We start from the raw sequence: 12,337 nt of genomic DNA on the forward strand, positions 1-12,337 counted from the left end.
CTCTTTCCGTAAGGGTTTTGGGTGAAAAGGTTCTACAATTCTGGCAGTCCTTTACCTTATGCTGGGGTTAGAGATAGTAGATACAGTTCTTATGAGGATCTTCAGCAAGCAGTCTCGTCTTTCCGCATGTTCCACACGACCTGAAGAGACCTTCCTTTGAAGAATGCGACATTTTTAGCAGAAATCTTGTAAATTGAAGAAGAAACTGAGCAGAGCTCAGAGAGACTCCCTGTCATGCGACGTACGGTAGAAAATATGAGGAACCTAGCCTCTCTTGGGAGAGTTCTACAGGGTGCGGTCGCCTAATTGGTTGCTACTTAAATTGGTTTACAAAAGAAAATAGATAGACTATTGCAGTGACTTTTCATTGCATTGTAGCCAATGGTAACATTAACTACTGCTTTTATAAGTATACAGTGGGACTCCCACTACGATGATGGGGATGATTCAAGCATTTTAATCTATGAACTGACAGAGATGTTGTTGCTTGCGGAGAAGATGGGGTTGAGCGTGAGTCCTGCTGATTGGGTTGGACAAGCGATCAGTTGTTTGAGTCCGATGGTGAGGAGATTCTCCAGTACGGATGAGGTGTTGTGGTTGTCCAGGTGGAAATTGAGGTCTTCGAGGAGGATTTCATACGCTACGGCGAGAGCGTCTTGAGCGATCAAGGCAGCTATGGCTTCGCTGAATGGGGAGGGGGGACAGGATCTGGAAGGTCTTGAGAGGAGGGTGATGCATAATGTGGCATTCAGGTTGGTCTGAATCTGGAAGTGGAGGTGTTCCATGTCGGGTAAGCGGTCATTGGAGCTGGTCTTCACGCAGAATGTGTTTCTGTGTATGATGGTGATGCCTCCTCCCGTCCGGTTGACAAAGTCCTTGTGGATGATATTGTAGCCGTCAAGGATGGCAGTTGCAATGTCCAGGGCGGAGGTGGAGTTAATCCAGTTTTCCGTCAAGAAGGTGACATTGGGGGAGATGGAGTCGAGCAGGTTCCAGATCTCCATGCCATGACTTTTGAAGGAGCGGGTGTTGAGTAGGATGCAGCTAAGGTGGTCAGGTAAGGTTCTCGAGGGGCGTGCGTTCAATGGGACTGGTGTGTGGAGGCAGGAAAAGGCGCAGTTGATGCAGGTGAACGGGCCTTGGGTGTTCTTCGGTGGCAGGGGGTGGAACATTCGGGGTTTGAGTGGGTGGACAGTGATGGCTTTGTAGTGGTGGAGGCTGTAGGAATCAGGATCTGTGGCACTGGACGCGGTCCAGGCGTGGAAGGGTGCAGACAGGCTTGCCTTTGGCCAGCCGCGCAGTGGCCACCATTCAGTAGTGTTGAGTAGGCGGAGGGCTGGTCAGGTAGGAGGCGGGAAAACAGCACTTGGAAGGGGACAGGAGCGGGGCGCGAGCAGCGGTGTGGGCGGGAAGGGAGAACTGGAGTGAACAGAAGTGAACAGTGAAATCAAGAGGCAGCGCAAAGAAATACAGCAAAGGTAATAAAATAAAAGAAATAACAGCAATAGAATAAAAAGAAAAGAAAAGTAAAAACAGCAGAAAGAACAAGAGCTCATCATTGGGCCACCAGGGATGAGGCGCAGGCGGTGGCCTGCGGGTGGAGGAGGGCTTCAAACTACGAGCCAGGGGCTCAGGAGGGCAGACCACTACCAGCTAGCTCCATGCTCTGCCAGAGTCTGAAAAGGCCTGTACAGCAACTTGAACCTGTCTGTATAGGCCTGTACAGCAACTTGAACCTGGCAATAGCAGTACTAATTCTATGGGTGTAAGAAGCACTTTAAAAAACCAAATACACATCATATGCCACCTTGCACTTATTGCCGTACACTGTTTTACACTTTCCTGTATTTTTCACATAAACATAATGTATGTGTTCAAACACATGATTTAGTATGGGAAAATCTGAAGATATTAAATCACAAGGTGAAAAAAACAGGAGATACTTCTAATGAGTGACCCAGAACAGTGCGGCTTAGGGTGCTTTTGCATAGTGATAGTCCGGACTTTTCCATCTAGGTACGTGTCTAAGAATGAGTAAACATGCGTCTCTGAGTGAAATCTGTGCATATCTGTGTGACTGGGGGGAAAAACCCAAATTACTACTTAAACCCTTGCACCCTTCTCACTCACTTGGGGAATAGTCATCGTCGAGCCGTCTGTCAAAGTCCTCGAAGTCCACTGGGAACCGACCTTTTTCATTCAGTCTTAATGAAAATACAGTGTTTGCAATCACAGGACCTGGTTAAACAAAGGTACATTTGTAGTCATCTACTATTCTCAGAGTCATGACCCAAAAAAGAAGGAGTATATGTACGGGCTCATTAGGAATGGAATTAGAGTAATGGGGAGGACCCAAGTTTCCTGGAAAAGGGCTGCTTTTGCAAGAGATATGCGGTGTTTGGACATGCAGTTGGTGAGACATATTATTAATTTATTACAGATACATTTACCAGGACACATCTTAGATCATATAGAGAATCAGCTGGTGTGTGTTTGAAAATCTATAGGGAGTCTCTATGGAGGTGAATGATCTGCAGTAATGTCAATGTTGCAGATTTATCTGATGTATTAGTCCTTTTATGTTTAAATGTTGATATTTATTTATTTATTAAGTTTTACGTAGCGCGAACATGGCCCTTCTGGGTATCACAGCGCTTTACAATGTGAAATGCCAGAAACCGGTCCCCGGTAGCTTGTCTCCTTTCTGGTGAAGAATTGGCTTGGTAGTTTGGTCTGCCCTGTTCCCATGATGCACTGGGCCAGGGACAGACTAATTTGCATATAGCCAGGTTCTGAGCTGGGATGGGGCAGTGAGATAAATAACGGTGATGGATCAAGCCCTGATCTTTGGACTGGGTAAGAGTGGTCTGCTTAATTCAGACACTCTGTTCATCACCACCCCCTTTTCTGTATCGTTTTTGGCCACTATAGGTGTGGCAGGGTATACTCAGACATGAGTCCCTTTCTCACTGCTCCATCAGGATTCAAGCAAGCCGGGCCGAAGAGGCTGAAATGCCAGAAACCGGTCCCCGGTAGCTTGTCTCCTTTCTGGTGAAGAATTGGCTTGGTAGTTTGGTCTGCCCTGTTCCCATGATGCACTGGGCCAGGGACAGACTAATTTGCATATAGCCAGGTTCTGAGCTGGGATGGGGCAGTGAGATAAATAACGGTGATGGATCAAGCCCTGATCTTTGGACTGGGTAAGAGTGGTCTGCTTAATTCAGACACTCTGTTCATCACCACCCCCCTTTTCTGTATCGTTTTTGGCCACTATAGGTGTGGCAGGGTATACTCAGACATGAGTCCCTTTCTCACTGCTCCATCAGGATTCAAGCAAGCCGGGCCGAAGAGGCTGAAATGCCAGAAACCGGTCCCCGGTAGCTTGTCTCCTTTCTGGTGAAGAATTGGCTTGGTAGTTTGGTCTGCCCTGTTCCCATGATGCACTGGGCCAGGGACAGACTAATTTGCATATAGCCAGGTTCTGAGCTGGGATGGGGCAGTGAGATAAATAACGGTGATGGATCAAGCCCTGATCTTTGGACTGGGTAAGAGTGGTCTGCTTAATTCAGACACTCTGTTCATCACCACCCCCTTTTCTGTATCGTTTTTGGCCACTATAGGTGTGGCAGGGTATACTCAGACATGAGTCCCTTTCTCACTGCTCCATCAGGATTCAAGCAAGCCGGGCCGAAGAGGCTGAAATGCCAGAAACCGGTCCCCGGTAGCTTGTCTCCTTTCTGGTGAAGAATTGGCTTGGTAGTTTGGTCTGCCCTGTTCCCATGATGCACTGGGCCAGGGACAGACTAATTTGCATATAGCCAGGTTCTGAGCTGGGATGGGGCAGTGAGATAAATAACGGTGATGGATCAAGCCCTGATCTTTGGACTGGGTAAGAGTGGTCTGCTTAATTCAGACACTCTGTTCATCACCACCCCCTTTTCTGTATCGTTTTTGGCCACTATAGGTGTGGCAGGGTATACTCAGACATGAGTCCCTTTCTCACTGCTCCATCAGGATTCAAGCAAGCCGGGCCGAAGAGGCTGAAATGCCAGAAACCGGTCCCCGGTAGCTTGTCTCCTTTCTGGTGAAGAATTGGCTTGGTAGTTTGGTCTGCCCTGTTCCCATGATGCACTGGGCCAGGGACAGACTAATTTGCATATAGCCAGGTTCTGAGCTGGGATGGGGCAGTGAGATAAATAACGGTGATGGATCAAGCCCTGATCTTTGGACTGGGTAAGAGTGGTCTGCTTAATTCAGACACTCTGTTCATCACCACCCCCTTTTCTGTATCGTTACAATGTTCAAGGCAACATGAATAACAACAACATCAATATAACACAAGAATGGAAGTGGACCAGAAATTGCTGCACCTAACCTGTTATCTCCAAAACAGTAAATTTATGATTCAATCATATATTCAACTGTGTGCACTCCCTGCCACAACCACTGCCAGAGTGCGACCCTAGACTAGTGTAAATCAATGAAAATTAATGGCAGCGGTGCACCACATAGACATCTTTACAGAGAGTCAAAGATGGTTTCACAAAGTTCCACAACAAATGTAAATCTTCTCTTTCTTTTCTTTAAAATGCTTGACATGTACATAGCGAAAACAGCCAACATGTTTCACACTTCTTCAGGACTGTAATATAATAAACATATACAATATATGAGCAAGCATTGGAAATATGATAGGGCTTGCATTTGTTTGAGGTAAAGCTATTGGCATTGTAAACGGCAATGTTTTTTACCTATGTTTTATAGAGTATATATATGTGGTGTGTAGTGGAATTATGTGAGATGGATTAGAATTGTTAGTTGTGGAATTGTGTGGTGTGGAGCGGATTAGTGTAGTGAAATTATGTGGCATGGTGTGCAGTGGAATTATGTGGATAGTAATCATGTGGTATTGAGTGTACTGGAATTATAGGGAATGGTATTTTGTTTTGTGGAGTGGCATGTTGTGGAGTTTAATTATATGAGGTGCTGTTGAATTTTGTGGCATGATGTGGAATTCTGAGGTGTTGATTGGATGTATGTGGTGTGTTGTGTAATTGTGTTATTGAGCTGCATTATGAGGTTTGGTGTTGAATTATGGAGTGTGGTGTTGAATTTGTGTTGTGTGGAACTGTGTGAATACCTCTGCCTATATATTTTTGTTTTGTTGTATATTTGTGTGGTTGCTATATGTTATGTTTATATCTATGTGGTGTACACGGGTGTTGAGTGTAGTTTTGTAAATTTGAGTAAAGTGTAGTGGTATGGAGTGGTGTGTAGTATAGTGGTGTTTATTTGAGATGAGTGGTATGCTGTGTTATGAATTTGCATGTTTTGTTTTGTAAGATATAGGGGCATTTGTAGGTAATTTTCATTTTGCGATTCTCAAATTGCGATTTTTAGGGAATCACAATTAGAAAATCGCAAAACGAAATGTAGGTAGGATTAGCTAATTTTATTGCGAATCCCACTTATTCCTTATTTGCGAATCGCAAATTGCAATTTGCAATTCGCAAATAAGGAATACCTTCTCATTAATTCCTATGGGCTAGAAGGCCCATAGGAATGAGTGGGAAGACAGTCTCAATTTGCGATTCTCAATTAGAGAATCGCAAATTGAGAATGCAATTTCAGGGTTGTAAGGAAGTCAATAGGACACCCTTTTGCACCCCTGAAATTGTGACTGAAACTGCTCCTGTGCTTGTGTTAAAGAAACTTGCTATAATCTTTTCACTAAACAAAAGCTAAAGCAATTGGCAATGCCAGTGTATGCGGATGACGTGATTATTCTCAATCTCACTCCTTTTGGCCTTTAAGGAACTTGCACGCACTGGAGTCGTATTCAGAACAACATTTTTTGGTTCCTAACATAACAAAAACAAAAATAGTGCCGAGGTCAATCGTTAGAAATAGTGAAAGAATACACTTATTTAAGTCGTATTTTTACTCAAACCCTAAAAAATCACTCCCATCTTCAGCACTTGACTCACAAAGCTGATGTTCATGCTGGGGCACTGCAAAGAGTATACTTTTCTACCGGGTATAGGAACTTTTCAACTCTTTTACAGGTTTTTAGCATTACGATCCCTCCAGTTCTTTCATACGCCCTTGAGAATATTCCTATAAATCATTGGCATCCAATACAACTCAAAGAAAGTAAGATCCTTCGAAAAATAACCAAAATGTCTCAATCTGTACCCGTGCAAGCCAGGCGCCTTGAGTTTTCTCTAACTAGTACATTCGCTAGAGGAATCACTAGTATCATCCGATGGGCGTATAACATTTTACATGCTGAAAAAGCTCCTTAAGAGCTCTACTAAAACTGGAAATCTTTGATGAAGGATCTGTTAAATACATCTTCTATCGAAATTTAATATTTGCATTGAAGTTGTCAGAATGTACAGTTGACCTACTGAAAACCTGGACCCCAGCACATTTAAAACTTTTTTTAAAACACTTTACTCCAAGGATCAGCTATGATCTCGATTTCCAGCACTGCACAAAACTACAATGTTATAAATTATATGCTGAGTCAATCGAATTCAAACAAAGACAACAATATTTTTCCTACACGTTGTATGATGTTACTCCGGTTTGGGATCCTTCCTCTCAAATCTCTTACCTGCAAATGGACAAATAACAATAATGCCACTAGCTTATGTGACCTCTGTAAAGGAGGAGTTCAAGATCTGATGCATATTTTGTTTGTTTGTCCTAACCCTACTGTAGTTGCCGCCAGAAAGAGATTTTTAAAACCAGTTCAAACCAAGTGTAACTCTACAAATGTACCGAGTTTGATTTCCACTTTTAAATTCCCTCCCAATGAATTTGTATGGTATAATCTGTTTACATATTTAAAAACTTTTTTAAATTTGTATTAGGAGAAGAGTTCACAATTTTGCTGACTATTAAATGTAATCCTATTGTTTTATTATTCTATTTGTTGTTCTCAGTAGAGAACTAAATCAAATAAATAAAATTTGAAATTTTAAAATTTGGTTATCACAGACACTGTTTCAAGGTCGGAGCTTTTCACTCACAAACAATGGCAAATCAAGAGTTTAAAGGGAGAGAATGCAAGCAAGAAATGGCGCCCACCTCCAGGTTGGTTTGGAATAACATCTATAATTGTAGTCTAATGAGCCCCTCAGCCAACTGGGTCCGGTAAAACTGCTCCTGCTGCATCATTGACGGACCATTCCTCCTTTCAAATCATTGCTAGCATGTGTTCTAATCGCATTGGGTCAATCAAGACTACGATTCCCAGAATGCATTTGGTTGCCACATGACTGCCCAGGAGTGGAGACAGTGTCTGTGATGGCTTGGAGTGAGGTGGTCAACCTGCATCTGGCACAACAGATGCATTGCTCCTGTACCAGTACCAACTCGATTATAGAAAAAGTAAAGAAATAAAAAAGAAACATCTATTTCTTTACTTTAGCTATAATCGCGGCACCGGCGCTTTACTTGTAATGTTAAAAGTAAAGCGCGGGTGCCGCGATTATAGCAAAAGTAAAGAAATAGAAAAAAATATCTATTTCTTTACTTTTGCTATAATCGCGGCACCGGTGCTTTACTTTTAACATTAAAAGTAAAGCACGGGTGCCGCCATTATAGCAAAAGTAACGAAATAGATTTTTTTCTATTTCTTTACTTTTTCTATAATCGCAGCACCCGCGCTTTGACATGAAGCTGACGAGGGAGTGGGAGAAGGGAGGGGTTAGGGGAGGGGATTCACGCGAGAAAGCCAGATGCCAGCTGTGCACGTCGCGCGCGCGCTTGTGCACGTAACAGACAGCTGGTGGCCTGCAAAAGCCTGTGGTGGGTAGCACTTTGAAAGCCGCTTACTAAATGTCTCGCCAGAGCAGCACATGCCCTGGCTCACGCGAGACCTAAAAATGAGTGCAAAAACTTAACAAAATAGATAGAGGAGGAATAATACTTGTAAGAGGGCAAGTCCCCAGCGACCGGAACCACCTACCGAAAGGACAAATGCAACAATTAGCCACTAAAAGGAAGGGAATTTAGACAGGCACACAAAGGAGCTAATGGGGACGGATGGGTGTAATTAATGTCCCTAGAGGAGATACAGCATGCCTCGAAGAGCAGCGCATGCGCTGCTAGGCTCGACCTAAAAACATATATAAACAATTATATATAAACTAAGGACAGCAATTACATTACACATAGACACACTCTAAAAAATAGTCACAAAGCCACAAAACGTGAAACAATAAATTATTCAAGGACATGAATATAATATTCCACAAGAAAGAGAATAAACAATGAAAATGACAAAAAACACAATAACAATACTAATAAAATAAAAACAAACCTACATATACTAGAAGCTGTAGGTTTCGGTTCCTATGCCAAAATACATCCTGGAATTGTCATACAATTGAGGGGAATGTCACCCAATATATTTAATATCCCATCATGCATTCATGTAACCATTGAGAAAATAATTCAAATTGAAGCTCTTAAAATCCACCTCCTTGAAGAGGGTGATAGAAGAAGGAGATAAAAATGGAGAGTTTGAAAAAGAAGGACAGGTTTATATGCATACCATAATAGAGGTAGGGAATTCAAAATCCGAACTCTTAAAAGAGACATGATGGAAAATTGGGGCGACAGAAATGAAGAATCGGGGAAAAGAGGACATGTTTATGTACATACTACAATAGTAGTAGGGAATTCAATTGAGTAATCCGTTCTCACAAAATCAACATATTATTCGTAAGTCTACCTGAAATGTTCCATCTCGTATGTAAAGTATGAACAAATGGCACAACAGTAAGTCACAAACCTGACCATGCCTCCACTTCCGTTTTACAAAATGATAGCAGAAGATAAGGCATTTATCGTGACTAGGAAAAGTTACTAGGAGGTGAGCATCTAATAGTACCCATCAGAGTATCATAAAAATAGAATCCTCCACTCCATTCATTTTTCCTTACCCATATGCATCCTTTACTCTGCTTTTACCAAGTAGAGGAGAGTTGGCTAACCTGCCCATTACTAAGCACCTAGAAGTACAAGAACAAGGAGTCTGATTGTAGTGTACATGTTGACACATCAAGCATATGCAGCCTGGACCAGAATATGTCCATGTACGGTGCCCGTTTAGAATTTTCAAATGTATACAGCCTTATGGGCATCAACCTAAAACCTGATGCCCCACCAGGCATCAAAACACAAAACGCCAAGATCTGAAAGTTTCAAGATGAACCCGTGGAGAGGAAAGGTCTCATATGTTTTATAAATGCACAATCAATGCCCACAAGTGGGTATCCAGCAATTTTATTGGAAATTCGGGGTCCCAGAAATGAAAGTTCCAGAATCCACGAGCGTGTGAACCATGAGTTAACAAACCATGATCTCTAATCACACCTCTCCATCCTAAGAGAAGGATAAGGAAATGATCACGGAGTGTATAAAATGTGTATTACGTGTACATATGCGCAGGGCATAGTGATTGACCCATAGCCATACCTCTACACCAAAATCATGGCTGAAAAGGAAGCTGCACCCCCACTTGGAAGAGTCGTTACATTCACCCGACTCCCCACATGAGGCAAGAAAAAAAGCCTTCACACCCATTTGGGCAATTACCAAACCACCCGACTGGCCGAGACCATGGCAGAAAAGGAGCCTTCACAACCATTTCGGGAATTACCAAACAACCCGACTGGCTGATAAGGTATTGGGAAAACACTTACCACATTAGGTGCTGAGAGAGGAAACCGATCCTATTCCTTTCGGCCTGCACGCCTACAATGATGAAGAAAGCCAGTAACCAGTATTTCCAGGTCATTTAAACAGTCAATGCTGATTATATTTATTTTTTATATGTTTTATATATCCATTAGATTACAGCCCTGCAGAAGTGCATTTGAATATGGACAGAATGAGTCTGCTTTATTTCGCTGTATACATGTGAAGCATTTTAAAGAAAAGAAAAGAAAGAGAAGATTTACATTTATTGTGGAACTATGCGAAAACATGTTTGACTCTCTGCAATGATGTAAATGTGGTGCCCCTCTGCAATTCATTTTCAAAAACATCATCATGAAGGATGGGATATGGTATGGGAGAATCCCCAGAGAGATCACCTCAGGTCCCAGGCGGATAACGAAGCAAAAAGAAGAATATAGGCTGCGAGAAATAAGCATGCATGCAGACTAAGGGATACATTATATCCTGGATATAGTTCAAGCATTCTACAGCAGAAATGTTCTCATCGGTATCCTGTTAACTTCTTTCTTGAATGAAGCAGTTGAGGAGTTCATTCTAATTTTAGGGGGTAGTGCGTTCCAAATTCTCAGGGCAATACCTGAAAGGAGTGGTTCGTATGACATCAAAGGAGAAGGGAATGTTTGGGAGAAGGGTTGGCTGTGCAGCAGTGTCTTGAAGAGCAGGAGATCTTTAAGGGAATTCGTGTCCTAATCAAAACCAGATGCACTTAAGAAGGACATCCATTGTAGATAGTCGAATTGTGAAAAGTTCCTTAGAGGACATTTCCATGGTTACAGAACTAATCTGTATATTGTGTGTAATCCTGCTTGTAAAATACTTATACTTTACTCTGCACTTTACCATATTGCTCTCATATAGGACACAAGGTTTTGATGCAGTGGAAGAGGGCTCCCAGGCCATCTCTAAACTGGACTACTCAAAAGCCTTTTGTGCCCCTGTTCCAGCTCCCACCTCCGCTACAGAATGTCTAAAGAAGGCTGGCCTACCTTGTTGGAGCCTGCAATATTTATTCTTGACGCTAACATCCAGAATAAAATTCACTGGCTTCTGTTAGATATGGAATCAAATTTAAAATACTTTTCCTGGCACACAAGGGTTTGGTGGGCACTGCTCGCCCATATTTCCAAAGGTTAAAAGGTCCACTAGGCAACTGGTTCTCCCAACCTCCTCTTCCAAGAGTGTAGGAAGAAGAGACTGGCTCTACATCAAAGGCCTCTTCTGACTGGTCTCTTCCAAGACAGTATTCTTTTCAGATGCAGGAAGACAACAGGCTGCATGGTCCTCTCTCATCCTCTGCTGTGTATTATGCTCTGTAATCCAGTAAAAGATCACTGAACAAGATCACAGAAATTGTATCCTCCAAAGAGAACTATTTATGTATTTTAATAGACCAGCAATACAACGATATAGCTTTTGCTTTTAACAATCTTCTGAAGTAGAACCTTTACTCTATCCTGGGAAGATTACTAGCCACCCCACTGGACAGTACCCTGTTACCCGTTCCCACTGTTACTGCTCTCCATAAAAGTCATCCATATTTCTCACCTCCGGCTGTCCTTGCAGCAATTACTGTACCAGGAATTCTTTGCTGCACAAAAAGTAGTCTGGAGCCAAATACTCAGTTAGGTGGGCTTTGTTTCTAAGTCTTACCCTAAGTATGGAAATGGGATGAAAAGCTACTGGATGGCCTGGACACATGAAGGGCCAATCCAGAAATCTAGCATACCCCTGATGAGACACCCCCATCGCCACCTCCATGTGCTAATGGTAAAATCGTTATTGGTTAATTGGCTATAATGTAGAGAAGTCGGAATGGCGATATATAAAGAATTATGAAATATGATGATTTCAGTATTGCTATGTGTTAACCCCTTCGATGCTGGTCCCGTTTCCGCCGCTGTGCGGTAAACAAACGAACAGGGCGGGGCCGTGACGAACCCCAGCCGTCATCCGCACACGAGCACCGCGGAGCGTGACGGCTGGGGTTCGTCATCAGCATGCAAGGGGTTAACAGTTAAGGGCACGCTCAGTTTGTTATGTTTTCTTTTTGTATACACAGAAAAGTATTAATAAAATACATCTTTAAAAAAGGTCTTGCCTTGACATCATAAGGTACTTCAATTCACTTTTAGAACGATAATAAAAGGAATTAAATGATTTAAAAAATAAATGCTCAACGGCCATACACGTAGTGAAGGACGGCTCAAATAACATTTCAAAATCTATTATGAAAACCCTAAACTGTTAAACTGTCCAATAGTTTGTAGAACGTGCAAATTTTGAAAATGAATTCAATGTTACTATACCCAGTGACATCAAGACTTGGTGAATTTCCTTCATTATATTTGCATAGAGATCCTTCTGCCAGTTTTGCAAAAGCTCCTGCTCTTCTTGTGAGAAATGGACAACGACATCCTGGAATGAAAGCAGTGCCTGGAAAAAGGATTATAAATAATAAAGGTTTATATCATACTCGGAAACTGAACATGATTGCCATGATCTGGAACAAAATATGTTCGTGCAAAGCAGGATATTCTTTCTTGTAGTTCATGTCACACAAACTGTTGATGGTACCAGGTGA

The 12,337-nt window shown here is 42.4% G+C and overlaps 1 protein-coding gene across 3 annotated transcripts in view; it reads right to left on the bottom strand.

Moving 5' to 3' along the window:
* Positions 1-12,337, bottom strand: part of LOC144772247 (uncharacterized) — a 228,007-nt gene that overhangs the window by 161,498 nt on the left and 54,172 nt on the right. For all 3 annotated transcript variants that reach the window (XR_013599698.1, XR_013599699.1, XM_078656463.1), the window contains exons 2-3: positions 12,063-12,189; positions 2,131-2,238 (exon numbers count right to left, since the gene is read on the bottom strand). Coding sequence is in view for 1 of the 3 variants with exons in the window: in XM_078656463.1 (XP_078512589.1) it covers positions 2,131-2,238; positions 12,063-12,189 (235 nt within the window). In the remaining 2 variants the exon portion in view is untranslated. The remainder of the gene's footprint in view (positions 1-2,130; positions 2,239-12,062; positions 12,190-12,337) is intronic.

This window comes from Lissotriton helveticus, chromosome 8 (genome assembly GCF_964261635.1).
Source record: "Lissotriton helveticus chromosome 8, aLisHel1.1, whole genome shotgun sequence".
Taxonomy (NCBI): domain Eukaryota; kingdom Metazoa; phylum Chordata; class Amphibia; order Caudata; family Salamandridae; genus Lissotriton; species Lissotriton helveticus.